The 22,287-nt window shown below is 31.4% G+C and overlaps 1 protein-coding gene across 2 annotated transcripts; it reads left to right on the plus strand.

The window, feature by feature from the left end:
• Positions 1-13,932: 13,932 nt before the first annotated feature.
• On the plus strand, positions 13,933-21,683 carry LOC120071495 (bifunctional purple acid phosphatase 26). 2 transcript variants are annotated; one of them, XM_039023811.1, is made up of 10 exons: positions 13,933-14,228; positions 14,818-15,027; positions 15,692-15,892; positions 16,241-16,352; positions 17,483-17,709; positions 18,211-18,349; positions 18,857-19,077; positions 19,898-20,016; positions 20,105-20,266; positions 21,265-21,683. In XM_039023811.1, exons 2-10 carry the CDS (start codon positions 14,836-14,838, stop codon positions 21,335-21,337), a joined length of 1,446 nt encoding a protein of 481 aa, XP_038879739.1. In that variant the 5' UTR covers positions 13,933-14,228; positions 14,818-14,835; the 3' UTR covers positions 21,338-21,683. The 2 variants fall into 2 exon arrangements, with proteins under 2 accessions (XP_038879739.1, XP_038879738.1); XM_039023810.1 differs by having other exon boundaries at positions 13,934-14,160.
• Positions 21,684-22,287: the final 604 nt, after the last annotated feature.

Consider the following 22,287-nt stretch of genomic DNA (forward strand, 5'->3'; position numbering starts at 1 on the left):
TTTCGGTCACTGTGAAATTGGAGCGATCTGAACCCGCTCATGGAACTCTCGGTATGAGATCCTTCACGATAGTCATCGAGTTCACTATACAATAGTTACTCGCTTACTAAATGATCGAGTACTCAAATCTATTTGATAGACTTCTTTCTTCTGTTGCCTACTCGATCGTCTAGTTCCTCCATCCCTCTATCCAAATCCATACAGAGTCCACAACTCCTGGAAATCACACCGAGAATACCAAGGTAATCGAGTGGTGGTGTCTAGTTCTGTTCGAGGGTTGAGGATTGAGTTATACTCGATTGTGATCGAGGTTTTCCTAGTTCGTGTTGTTTTCTGAGTTTGCTTGTTGCGTTTGTGCTGTTGGACGCGTTGGTGTTCGATAGAGGGAAATATTTGAAGAAAGGGTTCTTCAAAGGTATTGTACTCAATACCTTGTAGTTTACTTTTGAAACATGCTGTTATTTATCGTATAATGCATAACTGTTTCCGTTTGATTGTAAATGTTTATGTTCTTTCACAATGGGGTTTAGAATGATCTGCTGCCGCTCACTAGTTCTCTAGATTTAGAGTTCCTTCACTCTCTGGGTATTCTGACTCTGACTGAGCAGACGACCCTATGGATAGACTATCCACTATAGGTTACTATTTTTATTTAGGTGATTCTTTCATCTCCCGGTGAAGTAAGAAATAAACTGTTGTTTCTTGTTCCAGCACAAAGATCGAAATATTGTGCGCTTGCTTATGTAACTTCAGAGGTCTTATTGCTTCGTTGGCTTTTGGCCGACATGGGAGCTCCTCAAAACTCTGCCACTATTCTTCATTGTGACAATCATAGTGCTATTCAGATTGCCCACAATGATGTTTTCTATGAACGGACAAAGCACATCGAGATTGACTGCCATTTTGTTCATCACCATCTCTAGAGTTCCACCCTGCACCTTCAAGCCATATCTACAACCGAGCAACTGGTAGACATCTTCACCAAAGCCCTCTCCCCTGTATGCTTCAGTTAGATACTTTGCAAACTCAAGTTGGTCTCTATTTTACCACCTTGAGTTTGAGGGGGGATGTTAAATAGTATGGTTTAGATTTTGTAATTTGTTAGGTTGGCTAAAGTTTATGTATCTATTTTTAGGCGTACTTGTGTAGAGAAATATAGAAATATAGAGATATTTCTACATACATCAAGCTAAATCAATCTGTAATCAAGGTTTGAAATATCGATGTCGCTAGAAATATCGAGGTCTTGATTTTATGGAAATATCGATGGAAATTTCGGAAAATTTTATGAAAATTGATAGAAATTGTTATAATTAGTTAATGAAACTTTGATTGTGGTTGAATTAGACTATAATTGATCATTTTTAATAATTATTTCTATAAAGTAAGATAATATTTAGATGTATATTGTAAAATAACTGTGTAAATGTCGATGCGATAACATAAATTTAAAAAATGAAAACATAATTAAAAATAATATCAAATAATGGATATTAATTACAAAATTAAAGGACAAAAAATATTATTAAATAAAATAATTGTAAATTGTTTATTATAAAATGAAGTAGATACAAAAATGAAAAATCATAGCATTAAACTGCATAACATAATGACAATAAAAAAATTATAACATTAAACATAACACAACATAATGGAAAAGAAAGAAGAAAAAAACTATATAAGTAGCTTCAGAGAAAATAAGAAAAATATTAGATAACTCACACTAATTCAAGTTTGTGGTGAAATAATGTAAAAGTTCAATGGAAAATATTTGAATGAAAATATGTGGTTTCTTGAAAATAAAGATTTTGTATGATAAAAAAGAAAAAAACTTCTTTCCACTTCACTTGAGCTAGCCTAGTCATTGCTAAAAAAAATCGGAATTTCGAAATTTTCACGAAAATATCGAAATATCGATGGAAATTTCGAAATTGAGAGAAAATCAAAATTCTCCTTCTACCAAAATTTTGAGCCTATCGAAATTTCGAGATTTTGAGATTTCATCCAAAACTTTAAACTATGCCTGTAACAATGTTGTTCACAAATTGCTCATATTTTTACCATATTTGTGTTTTTGTGCCATTGTTATTGCGAAAAACATTCAAATTTTATTTTATTTTATTAGTTAAAAAAGAGAAAAGCATTCCAATTAAGTCATTTAAGGGATTACTATTAATATTTCTTGTTGGCACCTTCATCCACAACTAAATAAGCTCTTTTTAGATTGATTAGAAAAAATATATATTTTTAAAAAAATTATATTTAATCTTTTTCGATAAAAAAAATTATTTAAAATATACTTTAAAAGTATTTTAAAATCTTTTTTGAGTGGTTACTAAATACGTCAATATTTTTTTAAATGACTTATTTTTAAAATTAAATATTTGAAAAATTAAACCAAACACAATTTAAAACAACCATTAGAAAGATATCCTCCACATAATCAGAATTTAATATTACAGTGGATCTTAAGATTTCACATTCTTGTTCCATTCTTTACATGAGAGTATGGACTATTCACTATTGACTTTACAATCTTCAAACAAATTTATTGATATTTTTAGATAAGTTGAGGCATTAATTACTTAAAATTTTAGGTGCATTGCTTTTTTAAAAAATTATCCTTCAAGCATTTTCTTTGTACTATCGTCAATTATAAGATTGTGAAGTTTAAAAAGAATTGTGACCACTAAAACTATTAATGACGTTGAAACAAAATCACCATTCGAGGTGTTTAAATGATCCGATAATATGAATAAATCGGATTATTCAGCCTAAATTATAAATATTGGATTGGATTAGTTTTAATTTTGAATTGAGCTGGATTGAATTTGTTTATGTTTTTTCGTTAGGTTGGGTTCGGATTACACTCTTAAAAATTTGAGTTGACCCAACCCAACCTGAATTTTTTATATTATAAAAATATATATGTTATATTCTATAAATATTATAACTCATATGTATTTTTATGGTGTTTGCTTGAAGTTTGCAATAGATATCTTAGATTTTGATATTTAACATTTGAGTTCTATGAAATTTTAATTATTAGTATGCGTTATAGACAAATTTAAGTATTCTAAAAAGTATTAAAAAGAAAAATAATAAATAACTCAACAACCCAACCCACTCAGGACCAACAAGGGGTAGTACAGGAATATTCACCTGTTGTCCATCGACTACGCCTTTTGGCCTGATCTTAGGCCCTGACTCACCCTCTGTGGACGAACCTTGCGGAGGAACCCTTAGATTTTCGGGGCATTGGATTCTCACCAATGTTTGCGTTACTCAAGCCGACATTCTCGCTTCCGCTTCGAGTTGGGTTGAAGACCTAATTTAGATCATTCGGGTAGTCAATTCGACTAACTCTAATTTTTAGGTTAGTCCAAAAAATCCCTCAATCCAATCCAATACAATCTATGTACATCTAGTCACGATTAAAATATTTAATTAAATATAAGATGTTTGGTGTTTCTTTTTTGGATAATTATAATTCAAATTGAAGGAATAAAGAGTTTCAACCACTTATAATTCACTTTCACATCAAATCAGGCACATGATAGCACATGATAGCATATGATTATATGTGTGATTATATTGTTATTCGATGCATTAAAATAATAGAAAAAAAATACTTTTTTGGTTCATAAATTTTTAAGAATAAATGTATTTAGTCATTTTAAATAAGAATGGATTTAAAAGGTCCCTCTAACAAAAAAAAAATAATAAATTTTGAACAAAAAATTGACTAGATGGTGAAATGGAGTTGGAAAAAAATTGTTTTTTTTAAATTTTTTCTCTTATCTCTATTCTTTCCCTCTCATTCTTCTCTATTATTTTATTTCCTTCCTCTCCAAAGCTAAATTTCGAGAAAAAATTGAAAGAAAATAAAAACAAAAACCTTTAATTCTCGGTATTCTATCCGCTTTCTCACCATGGCTACACTTAAACATTAAAATTAAAAAAATATTTTTTTTCCAACTCATCTTACCAGTTCACCTTCTAGTCAATTTTTTGTTCAAAATTTATTGATTTTTTTGTTAGAGAGACATTTTAAACTCATTCCTAAAAACGGAGGGACTAAATTGGCCAGTTTGGACTAAATAGACCTATTCTTAAAAATTTAGGGACCAAAAAGATATTTTTTCCAAAATAATAAAAGAGTGAAAAAAAAAAGTTTAAATTCACTACTTATTGAAGGACTTTTTTCACACTCTCTTAATAATTAAAATATATATATATATTTTAATCTTAATAGTGATTTTGAAATAGTTAAGATCCTGTTCGGTAACCATTTTATTTTATTTTTTTTTGTTTTTAAAAATTAAGCATATATCATTCATATTTCTTACCTTGATTTGTTCTTGTTGAATTCTTAGCCAATTCAAAAAACAAAAACAATTTTTTGAAAGCTACTTTTTTAGAATAGAAAATCTGATTACATTTGAAATTATGATAAAAGACTTTATATAGCATTTTAGAGATTAAAATCTATTTAATCTGAATATACCAAAAGTCAAAATAAAGCATAAAAGGGAGAAGTCATCTTTTCAACCAACAATTACAAGCACTATGTCAATTGAGTTATACTCATATTGACAACTTTAATGTATTTTATTCTAGGAACATTGACTAGACATAAAAAGAAAATAAACTGAAACTACAAAAAAACGTTATGCAAAATAACATAAGAAGTGTTAAAAGTGTTCGGACTTATGGGAACTTCACATCTACTCGAGTAAATTTTGACTTTCAAACTTCAAATGATTCATCTTTTCTAGAATTAGTATGTAACACGTAAAATAGAGGATGAATCAACCCTATCTAATCTTGTAACCAAATAATGAATGATTGTTGAATTTTGGTCATCTTCAATTGCATAATAGGCCGTCCAATCGAAAAGCGTGGTAGACCATGGTTCACATATGTTCCAAGTATATATTTATATCTATGATTGTAGATTGAAGTGACATGGGTTGGCTTTGACAAATATAAGTGGATAGAAATAATTTAAAATTTTGAATTTTTGTAGGCAGTTTATAATAGACATTATAAAAAATTCAGATCAAAATACTTGCTTATTTTTATAAAATATGGAGATTATAATAAACCATTTAAGACTAAAAAAACGAATATAAAGAAGATTAAAATATTATGATCCCTATACGTGGATCTCATTCAATTTTATACTTTTAAATATTTAAATTTAAATTTTTTGTCTTTAATTAAAATTATTATATATATATACGTAATTGTTGTTAGCTTAAAGTTATTTTTTAATTAAAATTTATTAGATGACGATGTTTTTCATACAATAAAGATAAATAAATGTTTACAGAAATAATATAGGATACTGTTTTTAAAAAAAGTAAAAAAAAAAAAAAACTAATAGAATAGAATAATTTTAAGTTTTATATAAAATTATAGTGCCAAAATTTGGACATTTAAAAATATTTAACTAAAATGGAATGAAATTCAAAATATATAAAACAAAATAATATTTTAATCAATAAAATAATAAAAGTATTTAAACTTTTATGTCGCGCTCGATAATTATTTTATTTTTAATTTATAATTTTTCAATGTTGTGAAATTGCGGAGAAAAATGAGGCACAACGGGAACATGAATATTGATAAATATAATATTAAAATAAATATATAAACAAATAAAATAAAATAATAGGAAATAGGAAATTTCTTCAAAAATATCCACTTTCTCCAAAATTGATGGAGTTTCAACCAATGTATATATCTCTACAAATTCCACGAATGACCATTTATTTATAGAAAATTTTGGAAATAGGAAATGACACACTTTGACACTATGTATAGGTGGTTGAATGACACATAGCAAACACGAGTAATAATGAGAAAATGACACTTAGCTTTGGACACTAAACATGACACTAATGGGCATCTATTATTTTTTATATAATATTTATAATGTTCCCTCTTAGATGCCCATTATATATATGAAATATATCTCATTAAAACCTTACTAGAAAAAAACCACATGAGAAAAAAATCCTAGTGAAGGAAAAAGAGTACATATTTCATATAATTTATACTTTCAAACGAATATATTTGCTTCCCCTCATGAAAATATCACTTAAGATCTCTGAGTTGCCACATTCCAATGTTGTGCACCAATTTTTCAAAAGTTGCGATTGGTAATGCTTTTGAAAATAAGTCTGTCAGATTATCCTTCGAACAAATTTGTTGTACAGTGATGTCGTTATTTTCTTCAAGATCATGAATGTAGAAAAGTTTCGATGAAATATATTTTGTTCTATCTCCTTTAATATATCCTCTTTTGATTTGGGCTATGCAAGCTATGTTGTCTTTGTATAATATTGTTGGAAGATTTTTATTAGAAGGCAAGTCACATGTTTCATGAATGTGCTGAGTCATTGACCTTAGCCATACACATTCTCGACTAGCCTCGTGAATTGCAAGAATTTCAGCATGATTTGAGGAAGTGGCTGTTATAGTCTGTTTCACTGATCGCCATGATATAGTAGTTCCTCCACATGTGAACAGATAACCTGTTTGAGATCTAGCTTTGTGTGTATCAGATAAATATCCATACTCTGCATAATCAACTAGATCAAAATTTGATTTATTTGAATAAAACAAACACATATCGGTTGTTCCTCGGAGATAACAGAGTATATGCTTAATTCCATTCCAATGTCTTTTTGTAGAAGAAGAATTATATCTAACTAATAAATTTACTGAAAATGCAATATCTGGTCTTGTATTATTAGCAAGATACATAAGTGCACCAATTGCACTAAGATATGGTACTTCAGGACCAAGAAATTCTTCATTATCTTCTCGAAGTCGAAATATATCTTGTGTTATATCCAATGAACGAACTTCCATTGGAATATTTAATAGATATGCTTTGTCCATAAAAAATATTTTCAAAATTTTTCCTGTATAAGTTGATTGATGAATAAATATTCCATCTGCTAAATGCTCAATTTGCAAACCAAGGCAAAATTTTGTTTTCCCGAGATCTTTCATCTCAAATTCTTTCTTAAGATATTCTATTGCATTTGAAAGCTCTTCAGGAATTTCAATTATATTCAAGTTATAAACATATATAGTTATAATAACAAATCTTGATTGTGATTTCTTTATAAAAACACACGGACATATTTGATTATTTTGATATCCTTCTTTCAATAAATATTCACTCAGGCGATTGTACCACATCCATCCAGATTGTTTCAATCCATATAGTGATCTCTGTAACTTTATTGAATATCATTCCTGGGAATTTGATGTATATATTTCAGGTACCTTAAATCCTTCTGGGATTCTCATATAAATATGTTGTGACTACATCCATAAGATGCATATCCAGACTTTTATACACGGTCAAGCCAATAAATATCTTAATGTAATTGTATCTACCACATAAGAATACGTCTCCTCAAAATCAATACCAGGTATTTGTGAAAAACCTTATGCAACTAGTCTTGCTTTATATCTTGTGACCTCATTATTTTCATTATTTTTTCTCACAAATATTCATTTGTATTTTTCATTATTTTTTCTCAAATATTCATTTGTATCCCACAGGTTTAACACCTTCTGATGTTCAGACTACTGGTCTAAAAACCTGATGTCTTACAAGTGAGTTTAAATCTGTCTTGATTGCTTCTTTCCACTGAAGCCAATCTTTTCTATGTCGACATTCTTCAACAGATTTTGGTTCAAGATCCTTCTTTTCAGATATAATATCAAAAGTAATATTATACACAAAATATTACATTAGTTCGATTCCATCTTTTTCCTGTCATGACATAATTTATTAAAATTTCATTATTATCTTAGGTATTTCACCTTCCTCACTATTCATGTCGAGGATTTCTTTATGGGTATTTACATCCTCAACCAAGTCTTTTTTACTATTAATTATTTTCTTTTTTCGAGGATTTTTTTGGAACCCACTGGTCTACCACGCTTCTGGCGTGTTCCAGACTCATTAATGACAACTTGTTGTGTTGGAATATTAATTTTTTATGGAACATTTGTAGCTGGTATATGTGACTTAGTTTCTTTCTTTGCAGATATAAATGCATCTAATAATTGATTTGTTATATTTTGCAAATGAATTATTTTCTGAACTTCAAGTTCATATTGATCTGTATGGCAATCTAAATGAGACAATAACGATGCATTCCATGTAATTTCTTTTTTCAACTTCTTAATTCCTCCCCCAAATGTTGGAAAATTTGTCTCATTATAATGACAATCAACAAATCGTGCAGTAAATACATCACCCGTCAGGGGCTCAAGATATTTAATAATTGATAGGGAATCATATCCAACATATATTCCTAACCTCCTTCGAGGACCCATCTTAGTGCATTGTGGTGGAGCAATTGGAACATATACTGCGCATCCAAAAATTATCAGATGGGAAATATTTGCCTCGTGACCATAAGCTAATTGTAATGGCGAGTACTTATGATAAGCTACTAGCCTAATGCATACAAGTGATGTTGCATGCAAAATAGCATGTCCCCATACAGATAATGGAAACTTAGCTCCCATAAGTAATGGTCTTGCAATTAATTGCAAACGTTTTATAAATGATTATGCTAAATCATTTTGTGTATGAACATGAGCTACAGGATGTTCAACACTTATCCTAATTAACATATAATAATTATCAAAATCTTGGGATGTAAATTTACCAGTATTATCAAGACAAATGGTCTTAATTATATAATCAAGAAATTGTGCTCTTAACTTAATTATTTGAGCAAGTAATCTTGCAAATACAAGATTTCGACTTGATAATGTGTACACGTGTGACCATCTGCTGGATGCATTTATTAATACCATAAAATATCTAAATGGTTCACTTGGTGGGTTAATAGGTTCACAAATATCACCATGAATTCATTAATGCAGGTGATTCAGTTCCCACTTTAACTGGTGATGGTCGAATTATCAATTTTCCTTGAGAGCAAGCATCATATGATAATTCATTAGATTGAAGAATCTTTTGGTTCTTTAATGGGTGTCTATTTGAATTCTCAATAATTCTCCTCGTCATTATAGATCCTGGATGACACAATTGGTCAATGCCAAATTGTAAATATGTTTGGATTCATGAACTTTAGATTCATTATATGAGTATAATACAATCCAGATGATAAAGCAGACAACTCTTCAAATATACATTTTTTCATTTGAGACCGTGGATATGATATATAGATATTCCTCATTATTCTTACTATCAGTCTCAATATAATAACCATTGCAACGTACATCTCTAAAACTTAGAAGATTTTTTTTTATTGACTAGAGAGCAATGCATTATCAATTATAAATTTTGTTCCTCTAGGTAAAATAATATTTGTTTTTTCAAATCCTTCAATTAGGTTTGCAGAACCTAATATTGTATTGACTTTTGCTTCCAACATTGTTAGTTTGGAAAAATATTTTCTACTTGTAAGTATTGCATGTGTAGTTGCACTGTCTATCAGACATAAATCTTCTTTGCTCATTTTTTAAACACCCAACATATGAAAATGATCCATGTTTCTTCATTAAAAGAAAATAATTACAATAAGAAAAATAACACTTAAAATATACAAAAGTTACTAAAAAAAACATGAAGATAGATAAAAGAAAACAACAACATTAAGTCTAGATATTCTCAAAGTAAAAAGAAATACTTGACATACCACCAATTGTGCCAATCTTCTCTTCAGGAGATTCAAAGAAGTCCGCCACATTCAAATTTGTCATATGGGATGGGTCAAATATATCATTATCTGGTATGCAAAATTTGCTTTCACATTTTTCTCTTTTTCCTCCAGGGAGATTTGATAGAGGTCACTAAGTATTTTGAGGTACAACAGGTACGTGACCAATGCCCAGTCATTCCGCGTCGGAAGCATTTATTTTCAACACTCTTTGAACTTTTATTTTGTGGAGCTTTTTCTTTGTGATAATCATTTTGTGTGGTTCTTTTGAAATTTAAATGATTAGAATGACCACCACGAAAATAATAATTATTTCTTCCTCTACCGTGACCACGACCTCGACCACGATTATTATCAAAATTCGCAGCATTCACTTCAGGGAGGTGTTGTTTTGGTTGGTCGAGATTCATGGTTTTTCATCAATAACTCGTTACTTTGTTTGGTCACGAGAAGACATGAAATTAATTCAGAATACTGTTTAAAAAATTTCTCTCGATATTGCTGCTAAAGGAGAATATTCGAGACATGAAATGTAGAATATGTCTTCTCTAACATATCAGCATCAGTAATTTTCTCTCCGCATAACAACAATTTTGAACTGATTTTAAATAATCTGGAGTTGTAATCACTTACTGATTTGAAATCTTATAGCCTTAAGTGCATTCACTCATAACAAGCTTTAGGAAGAATAACTGTTTTTTTTTATGATTATACCTCTTTTTCAAATTTTTCCGCAAGATACTGGGATCTTTTATTGTAAGATATTCCATTTTCAAGCCCTCGTGGATATGATGACAAAGGAAAATCATAGCTTTTGCTTTGTCTTGACTGGATGTCATATTTCATTGTTCAATTGTTTCTCCCAAGTTCATAGCATCCAGGTGAATTTCGACATCGAACACCCATGACAAATAATTATTGCTATTAATATCAAGGGCTGCGAATTCTGATTTTGTAAGGTTTATCATGACAACACTATCACAAAATATTATATTTATATTATAAATTTAATATGTATCAAATATGTAAAATAACATTTAATTTATTAATTATAACAAAGAGGAAAAAACCGACATACTTTTAAGACCTACCTTTAGCGAGAAAAACAACAGGAGCTCGTGCTTTAGCGAGGGAAACAACATGAGCTCGTGCTGATAACGTGTTGCGAATTTACGGGGAAAAACGAGGCACAACCTGAACATAAATATTAATAAATATAATGTCAAAATAAATATATAAACAAATAAAATAAAATAATAGGAAATAGGAAATAGGAAATTTCTTCAAGAATTTCCACTTTCTCCAAAATTGGTGGAGTTTCAACCAATTTATATAACTCTACAAAATCCACAAATGACCACTTATTTATATGGAATTTTGGCAAGTAGGAAATGACACACTTCAACACTATGCATAGGTGGTTGAATGACACATAGCCAACACATGTGATAATGAGAAAATTACACTTGACATTAGACGTTAAGTATTGCACTAATGGACATCTATTATTTTTATATAATATTTATAATATTCAAAACTTTATTTGATTTCTCACTATGCCTTCATTATGTTTTTTTTATATTTTTTTAATCATGAAATAATTAAATTCATAACCAAATTTAAAATAAGTTCAGCTTATATTTATTGTAAAAAAAAAAACTTGTATTTTGGAAACGAACAGTATTTTTTTAAAATAATTTTTTAATATATAATGACAAAAATAGGGTTGGAGGGAAAGTATTCTAAAAAATAGGTTTTTAAATCGTGTACCGGGTACACGATTACGCCTTAATCATGTACCGGACGATTAGCTCTAAATTGTGTACCGGGTACACGAGTCCCTGTCCATTTGGCATGTGCAGTCTACCGTGACAGTCATGCATGGTTGACTGAGGTAATCGTGTACCCGATACACGATTACCATAAGTCGTGTACCTCCATTAAATCGCCAGGCCCGCCCCTTCTTCTTCCTCATCTGAGCTTCTGCCTTCTGAAAGCTTTTTCTCCATCCGAACGATTTTGCTTTCTTTTGTAGCGTTTCTCCATCCAAAATCCCGAAATATTCCTCATTTTGCTTCTGTTTTGTTGCATCAAACGCCTCCATTTGCTCGTCCGTCCAAATTGTTCGAATCGTCCTCCCATTTGTTCGTTCATCCAAAATCGTCCAAACGCTTCTGTGGTAAAGTTCTTCTCTAGTTGTTTTTCAATATATAATCTTTCTATATATCATTTTATTTATATTTTGGCTGAACTTAATGTGTAGTTTATGGATCTATGATTTATTTATTGGGTTGAAGCTAGAATATATATATATTATATATATATATATATATTTGTCATTAGACTGATTTTGTCTAATGTAGTTTATGAACTTAGAAATTAGATTTTGTTGGGCGATGATTATGTTTGTTTATTTGTTTGACTATTTTTTTTATGATTATGTATTTGTTGGGTTGAAGGTAGAAATATATGTATATGTTTATAAATCTTAGATCTTATATGTTAAACTTAGATCTTATATTTTTTTTATTTGTTTGGGCTGATTTAAACTTAGAAATATATTTATTTGTTGGTATATATATATGTTTATAAATTTTAAACTTAGATCTTATATTTTTTTTTTATTACAAGTATGGGCTTATGATCGATTTCCAATTATAGCACCACAAGCTACAGGCCCCAGATTATCGTCCACTTAGTGTCAGATATTATTTCGTTACCATTTTATGTAAGAATATAAATTAATTATATTTTTATAATTTTAGATGGAGTGGTGTATTAGTTGCATCTAAACAGTTAGAAAATATGTTGCTCGTGTACAGAAAAATATTTGACATGTCAATGCACAATCAGATAGTAAATGTAAATATAAATGAATATTTAAAACATTTTATATGTATACTTATTATTATTATTTTTTTGTCAGATTATTTGGACGCCATGCACACAACAGATTTGGTCATCCTTACCTGATTATTGTTGTGATGGTGAAGACATATGGTTGACCGTTAGCCCTCTTATATGCTTCCATATAGTAGAGTGGCATCATTCAGATCATGTGTTTAGACAGTTCGGTCTATGACAAACGATACCTTCGTTGTCCTATACACTCCCAGCACTACACCAGATTGATTTGAGAGGTAAGCACGACCAAGACTGATGTCGAATCCATGCGGAATATTTATATTACTGGCATGAATGACATGATCGTTGTGCACAGGGAGAATTAACAAATGGGTTAGCTATATCAGACGACTACTTTCCCTGGTACAATTCGATCACGAGGCAATTTATCACACCTGACGGTGCTTATTATTATTGCATGGTAAGAGATTTAAAATAAGACATTTTCCATATATATATATGATATGAATATTGTTTAATATTTATTTATTTTTTATTGTACATAATAATTTTATCGGCGATGTTCAACAATATTCAATGTCCAGAATTGGGTTCAATGTGTCAACATTGGTCAACGTAGAAGGTATTATTCAACAAACAAGACGACTCAATATTGCTGACACCGATCGAAGACGTATTCGTCGTAGACGACAGCGACAACAGGGTGAACCTAATTTAGAGGGACACGAAGATAACCCCATGAGGGGTAAGGGCCAGGGGTTTTGTTTTTAAATTTCATGTAAACTTTTATTTTCAAATTGTAAATTAAAGAACTAATTGTAAATATTTTTTAATATCATGATATTTTTTTTTAATATGAGTGCAAGATATGTTCATTGTAGATTAAATATATAACTAAGTTTAATAATGAAGGAATTTGTGGACCAATTCCCAAAGTTTTAATATTGTTGTACATCTACAATTAAAAAAAATAGTCAACAAACTTTAAAGAAAAAAGAAAAAAAATAAGCAAATCGTGGACCGGATCCACGAGTTTGTGTCTAACCAGTCAACCGACGTGGTGCTGACTAGATTAAACGATACTCGTTTACCGGGTACACGAGTTTGCTACATGGAAATCATGTATCCCGTACACAATTACACTACCCCAATTTTATCAATAGTTTCCCAAAATACCTTTCTTAGAAAAAGTTTCCCTCTAATCCTATTTTTGTCATTATATTTTAAAAAGCATTATTTTTTTAAAAAAAAAAAAAAATCGTATTTTTCTCAACGACAAAAAATGAAAAATAAATAAATAATGACGAAGACGAGTTTTTATTTTAATACGAAAGTTGTCCAAATTGATTTGCCATCTAACCACGGAATATCCCCGCGAAGAGGAACGAGATGAGAACGCTATTCTAACCTACGCCTTGTCAATGGTTTCTTCGCTGCTAATTTACGCATCAATTTCGCCATTCTTCAAGTTTCATCTTCAACCCAACAATCCACTCAGTGGAGGATATTATCTCTTGTTGGTGTGATCTAATCCATCGTCTTCACTCTCTTCTCTGCAAATGTTCAGGTTCTTCCCTTTCACTCGCACACAACTGATCACCCACGTTCTTCGCCGGAAAATGATTCTGATTTTTGGTATCTTGCTTGCTTTGTCTCTGCCTATAATCCGATTGAAATTCACTTGGTCATTGGCTTGCAATTGTTAACTACTGTTGGTTTTCCTGCTAAGTGAAAATATTTTGTGAGATTTTTGTCCGTTTCGGGTTTTTGGATGTGATTTCATCCTATAGAATGAAGAGTATGGTGTGTATGCTGCCACTTCGTGGGGAAAATATTACAGGTGGACGCGAAATGGAGCTAGGTTTGATACGTGTAGTTCGAGTTGTGATTTCGTGAGGTTGTCATTCGTTATATGAATTTCGTGATTAATTATGCCGTTTGATTGATATTTATAACGGTGCTTTGCTTTGTGAGGTTGAGAATTTGGACTTAACACATCTATCTGTTGATGGTTACTTGGTTTTGTTGTTGAGTACTGAGGTTGATTGTAGAACTCGTTGCCTATCTACGTTTAATGTAAAATTTTGATGTTAGGATTTTGAAATTTTCTGCTTTTTTGTCTTCATCACTCTCATAGAGAACTCCCTTTTTTTTGTTTTCAATCATCTTTTAACTGTTGAAGTTCTAATCCATGACGAAATATTTCTTTTTTGTCTTGATGCAGTTGATTGAATCACCAATCATGATGGGAAATTCCAAGCTGCAGTTCTTGTTTCTTCATCTTGCATTTTCTTTGTGCATATTTATTAGCTATCTGGGCTTTGGGGACGCAGGGATCACTAGTTCGTTTATTCGATCAGAGTGGCCATCCATTGATATACCTCTTGATAATGAAGTGTTTGCTGTTCCAAAAGGTTACAATACCCCCGAACAGGTAAGACCTTGATATTTTTGGTACTAAATTTCATTTTGTGTAATATAACTGTGGCTATTGACATAGTTGTCTGTTGTCCTTCCTTTTACTAAAATTTCTATGACCGGATATGTTACCACAATAACTAGAAAACAAGAATGTTTGCATTCTCTCTCCTTATACCTGATTCTCGAATAAAAAATGGCCTTGGTTTAAAACAATCCTTTACCCCCAATTGCTTGTTGCTTCTTTTCTCTGTAGCGTGTTATTTTAATCCTTTGCCATATGTCTGGGTGATCACTTTCCACGTTCGTTATGTGGCTTTATAATTGGGAATAAAAGGATTTACAAGTTTATTTAAATCGGTTGTCATGATTTTCTTTTTCCTGAACTGAATTTTGGATGGGAGGGGATAAACAGTCTGAAAAATAGACTTAATGTTTGCTTTGGAGCTTCTCTTGTCTTTGGATTGGGCACTTTATAGAAAGTCATTTGTCATTTCTCTTACAGAATTGGGTTTTGAGTTGTGACTCTGTGTTTCCTAATGCTTTTACATTATCTGGAAAAATGGGACACGTTATTCTTCTTACTTTTTCTGTTTTGTTTCTTGTGGAAGTTTTCTTTTTTCTTTTTTTCTTTTTTTTCTTACAAAGATAATAAGAATATTCCCATCACTTCCTTGTAGGTGCATATCACCCAGGGTGACTATGAAGGCAGGGCCGTTATTATCTCATGGGTAACACCTGATGAGCCAGAGCCCAATAGTGTACAATATGGTACGTCAGACGGAAGTTATGAGTTCACTGCAGAGGGAGCAGTGACAAACTACACCTTTTATAAATACAAGTCCGGTTACATTCATCACTGTCTTGTTGCTGACCTCAAGGTAACTGAATGTAGTTTTCTGAGCGATGGGAATATTAAGCTTACTTATAATTTCAAGCTGGCAATTGCATATGGGAATTCAGAGATTAAAAATCACCACTTATACAAACTTCTTCGATGTATCTTGACTTTCATTAGGCTCTCCCCCCACTGATGTGAATGGTTTCTCGTCTAAATTTTGACACGAACTCATGATTTTTTTGACATGGACTATTAGCTAATTTGATATGCAGTATGTGTGTTTGGTTCCAAGATTACTGCAACTCTCTTCTTCTCTTGACTAGACAAGCATGCTGTCTCTCTGAAAATATGTTCCATTGATGGTTTTGATGGTGTCCCCTTGATCCAGTATGATACCAAGTATTATTACAAGATTGGGAGTGGTGATTCTGCTCGAGAATTCTGGTTCCAGACACCCCCAAAGGTTGATCCAGATGCTTCTTACAAATTTGGGATAATTGGTGAGAATTCAGCTTTGGTGTTTTATTTCTTTCTTTAAAGTTAGATATAAAGTTTCAGTTTTCTTTGGTACTTTTCAAGTTTATGATTTTCCATTTTTAATGATGTTTTAAGTTGCCAAAAAAAAAAAAAAAATGATCAGGGTTTATTCGGGTAAATTGTTCTTATATAAGGGTAAACTGTCATGTAAAGTTCATAACTGCCTTTTGTTTTATTTCAATTAGAAATTATTTGTTCTTTTTTTTTTTTAATCCACCCTTTCACTTTTTCCATTTCCTCTCTTGGTTCAACAAACATTGAAAATTTGATTCTTGTTTCTGCAATATTTTTTTTATCTATCATTGTTTCTCAACTGAATGGTTGAGTAGTTTAATAATTTTAAATGATACCATATGAAAATGAGTATTATATGAAAATTTAATACCATATGATTTAATTTAGTACCATATGAAAATGAATATTAGTGATTTAATACCATATTTAATGGCGCAATCTCACTCAAATTTCCTTTTTCATGTATAATTTGCTCCTCTGCTAGAGGTAGCAAGCTCACGCTACCGAGCTCGGCTAGTGATTTAATACCATATGAAAATGAATAATAGTTATATAATTGTAGAATTTCATTCAAGAGGTTTTCTAGAAACTATTACTAAATGATAGAACTTCTCAACGTTTGAATTGATGAAACTATGCTGATAACAATATCTGTAATAAGAATCTATTAATGTATTAACTTTTTATTTCCATAAATTTATTGCTTATCATTAGCAATTTTTTTCTCATGATTTCATTTGAGATGACGTATTGATAGATCATAAATCATAAACAAAAATTTACAACTAAATTAATAAATGGTGGTGATCATGGTATTAAACAATGTCATGAGGGGCTTAGAAAATCAGTATCTTCTCCTCTCAAGTCACTTTCATTTTATATGGTATGTGCCTGGCCCCTTCCCCTCTGTAGTCTCCCCAAAGAAAAAGATATCTTTTGTTAAACTTACCAAGTAGGCTGATTCTCTTGTCCTTCTACGTTTCACATCTTGTTCAATCTACTTTTGCATCTAGTAGACTTTTGTGGTCATTTATTTTGCCCTCTTGCTTCAGTTCTAAACAGCTATTCTATGCTCCAGGTGATTTGGGTCAGACGTTTAATTCTCTTTCTACTCTTAAGCATTATATGAAGAGTGGAGGGCAGACAGTATTGTTTCTTGGAGATCTCTCTTATGCTGATAGGTATCAATTTAATGATGTCGGTCTAAGATGGGATACATGGGGTCGATTTGCGGAGCAAAGTGCAGCATATCAACCTTGGATTTGGTCTGCTGGAAATCATGAAATAGAGTACATGCCTTACATGGTAAAAATTTTGAAATTGATCTTTTTATTTTTTACTACTATGTGTATCTGACATGCTAAACCATTTAAATATTCAATCATCGAATAATATAATCTCAATTCTAACTAAGTAAATATATTCTTTAACCATGTTTTCCTTGTTTGATGTGTCTGCATATTTTCTTCGCATTTAAATATTTAAACTGATAATTATTCTATGTGGACATGTAAATACTGTATTTATGGTATCTGTATAAGTAAATTCTCTTCTGAATTTAAATACTGAATCTGCCTCTGAGTCACTGGCCTGGAAATTGGGGAAAATATATTGTCCTGCTAAATCAAAACATATGTTGTTATATAACTTCTAAATGCTCTAAGTTCACTCTGCTTTATGTTGGTTTAACTAAATATATGTCGGCTTTATTAAGTATGGAGTCAACTAATTGTAATATTTATCCTTCTTTTTTCTTTGATAGAATTTCTTTTTTCATTTATTTATTTATTTACGTTTGATCTGTAGGGTGAAGTTGAACCTTTCAAGTCCTATATTCATCGGTATCTGACACCTTATTTAGCATCCAAAAGCAGCAGTCCTCTTTGGTATGCAATCAGAAGGGCATCTGCTCATATTATAGTATTATCTGCCTACTCTCCATTTGGTAAATACTAAACATACATATTCTTGCTTTGCGCGACCAGTTAAGCTCTTTAATAGTTGCTGTTCTTCATGTTGGAAGTTCTCATTCCTTTCATTGCCTTTTTATTTGTACATCAACATTAGGTTTGCACATTAATTACTTATTGCTACCAAAATTGGAGATCAAGAGATTTTTTAATTTAGTTTTCCTTTCTTTTCTTTCCTTCTTTGTCTTTTTGGTTGTGGGTGTGTTTGGGTCCCCATATTTGTATCCGTACAAGATAGTATTATAGCTTTTAAACATATATTTGAGAGATTGGAAAGATAAGTTAGAACATCGCAGGGAGGATTCCAATCACTCCAACGTCTTTGAAAAATGGATCTAGTTTGAACACATAAACAGGTGCTTAGATAGTGAGCTCATATCCATTATCCCATCACATCTTATGTTTATCTTAAATCAATTATGAAGGTTGTTAATTTTAAAGTGTTTTTCCCCTCTTAGAAACTTCACAATTATTTATTTCAGTGAAGTACACACCTCAATGGCACTGGCTTCATGAAGAGTTGGAAAGGGTCGATCGGGAGAAGACGCCATGGTTGATTGTTCTTATGCATGTTCCAATCTACAATAGTAATGAAGCACATTTCGAGGAGGGTGATAGTATGCGGTCAGTATTTGAAAGTTTGTTCGTAAAGTACAGAGTTGATGTTATCTTTGCCGGCCATGTCCATGCTTATGAACGATCGGTATGTTGCTCCTTCCTTTTTAAGCAGTGTGGTGATTATGCATAGATTGGGATATATTTTTCTGCATGTGCAACTTTGTTAGATAAATTTTTACCTTGTTGCTTTGTTATAATGCCATTCAAATTTTGTAGTCCTTTATAATTCATATAAGCTTTGGAAAATTGAGATTCACGAAATGGTGTAGTTGATGAACAAGCAAACTTCATCAGGCAGATATAGTTCTTACTCCCATATTTTTAACCAAAAATATTATAATCGATTGTTCAGTAGTTGCCAGGGTCTGGAAGGTAAAATTTTGAGTAAGATGTCAATATAAATTTATGTAGTTTTGATGAACATTGCATGTTGTATCATAATCTGCATGTACATTATTATACTTTGACAAGATAATCAGCTAACCTCAATTATTAGCCAGCATTGGATGAAATTTTCTAAACAAGTTATTGAGTTCTTACTACGATCTTACTTGAACAAGATCTATTCTAGAGGTTGTACAACTATATCCTTGAGTTCAAAGTTATTGCATTTTTACTCCACAAAAAGCATAGATTTTGGTTTATTCTTTTATGTCGCTCAAAACTTCATTCTATTACAGTGGTGATGTTCAAATCAAATATTTCCGAGGTCATCATGTATCCTATTCTGTCAGATAGATAGGGTGGTCTAAATATATATTCCTCCTCTACATTCTCTTATACTTAAATAAATGTGTGGACTATGAAGTTCATGTAACAGTAACACACCGTTTCTCTCCTATTACAATTGTTGCCTTATTTGGATCCGAGTTTTATTTCCCTTATTTTTTCCTTCTTATTTTTAGTATCGAATTTCAAGCGTACACAACAATGTAAGTGGCGATCATCACATCGTACCAGACAAATCAGCTCCTGTATACATTACAGTTGGAGATGGTGGTAACCAGGAAGGTCTTGCTGGAAGGTAAATTGGATATGCATTCATTAAAAATTTGCTCACTGATGTTTAGATACAAGATTCAATTGTGTTATGGTCTGTCCGTCTGTATTAGGTTTAAAGATCCACAACCAGAGTACTCAGCATTTAGAGAAGCCAGTTATGGGCATTCAACTTTGGAAATAAAAAACAGGACTCATGCATTGTACCATTGGAACCGAAACGATGATGGGAAGAAAGTGGCAACAGATGCATTCGTTTTACGCAATCAATACTGGTTAGTGAACTTTTGTGTTATTGTACTCTTGTGTTATAATTTCTTTGTTCTTCTTTCCTTCTCTAAATGAAAATTCAAGCTTCCATCGCAAAAATGAGATGGATGAGAGAGAAAGGAAATCTCAACGCAATGAGTCAAAAACAAAAACCTATACTATAAAAGGGCTCCGGTCAATCAGAATTACAGTTCAATCGGTAAACAAATAGGATAGCAAGTCTAGTCTTCTGCAAATGACTTACGGACGTGTTTCTAGGAAAGGAATCAAAAGTGGAAATGTCTTCATGTCTTTAGTTTACAAGTAAAGTTGATTTCTAGTCTTGATTCAGTTGAGATGGAGAGATTAGATGTTTATTTCTTTTCCTGTATCTCACTTTACTAGGGGCATCTCTTCACAATCCAAGGAAATAGAATTATCATTGGAGCCGTTTGCTCATTCTGAAGAGAGGAATTAGAGGGAGAAACAAACCAATAGAACAATTTTCTACCCTTTGGTCTTCTCTCCCACTTTTTCTCATCAGCTGCTGTAAACTCCAAAAGTAGGTTATTTTACCAGAAGAAAGACCACTGCTAGGAGCATGCATTCATCTTAAGGCAAGCCTATTTCATATTGCTTCTAATTTAACGGCTAAACAAAAGAAATCAGATGTTGAGATGCATTGAATCTATTGTCCCACATCTCAAAGGCATACGAAAGTCACGACTTCCAAGTAGTATAAGAGGACTAGGCCTTTGGTTTCGGTTTTTATTCATATTTTGTCTTGCACATTATCTACATATTCTATATTCAGATCTCCTCAAAGATTATAAAACCGATTTTCCTTTTGCCCGTGGACGTAGTTAACACACTGTTAGTGAACCACGTAAATTTATGTGTCGATTTCTTCTTGTTCTTAACTCGTTACTTGTTGGTTTGTTTATGTCACAACACCAACAATAAAATTTGATGCAGTTTGTGAAAGTTCTTGCCAATGATCACTAACAAAGTTTTGTGTATGCAGGGCCCGTAACCGTCGAAGGAGAAAACTGAAGAAACATATTCAGATGGTGATTGATGAGGGCATGGCCTCTTGATATCAGCCGTTAAGCGCCTAGGGTACAATAAGCTTAAAACTGCTTTGTGTAAGGAAGTAGACTTTTAATATGCCTCTGTTTTACAGAGATGGTTAGCTTTGGCTTTTCAAATGGGTTCATTAAGCTTGGGAATGTATATTGTTTGGATGGACCTCAAACCCTTCACTGATCCTTTGCCTTTGCTTTATATAGTTCACTTTTAGCAGGCCAGCTTTTGAATTGAACAGATGATGATGGCCAGTGGCTATATTAGTGTAGTACTCCCCAGGCAACTTTACCATCCAAATATTTCGCCTTTGCTTCTGTGTAATAATTAAACCTGTCATTATTATTATTTTTTCATGGATGTCCTTTTTATTTTATCATTGTTTCTTGTTTAAAAATAAAACTAGGTTCATGAATTGAAAACTATTATGATGAAAATGGAAGTAATTCAATTAGATCGACTAGTATAGAACACGAACATTTTTGCGATTCTTTTTTGAAGTGCGAACTGAACGTGTTTTATGCTACCACGAGCTTGAAATGCAAAAAGTGGTTGCACAAATGACTTTTCGAATGAAAATCTTGCATTTTGATCCATTTTTTTAAAAAAATTAGTTACATAATTGTTTATTACCGCAAGGTTAGTAACAAAATAGTTCAATCATACGACTCTTTTTTAATAAGCATGATGAGTTAAAAGATGTAGGAAAAAAACACTTGAACCTTTTAACCTTTTAATTAATAATATAACACATTTAACTAATTGCTATACTCAAATTGGTTTTAACAAATTTTATATATAAGTAATTTTCAAACAATTTTCACTTTTTCGGAACACCCATAAAATAAAATGTTATAGATTGGAATTAGATAAATTACAATACAATAATTTAGTTGGAATCAAATTATCCCTTAACTAATCCAATCTCCCCCTAAACAGACCTAATAGTTATATATATATATAT

The sequence above is a fragment of the Benincasa hispida genome, chromosome 2, assembly GCF_009727055.1.
Source record: "Benincasa hispida cultivar B227 chromosome 2, ASM972705v1, whole genome shotgun sequence".
Lineage (NCBI taxonomy): Eukaryota > Viridiplantae > Streptophyta > Magnoliopsida > Cucurbitales > Cucurbitaceae > Benincasa > Benincasa hispida.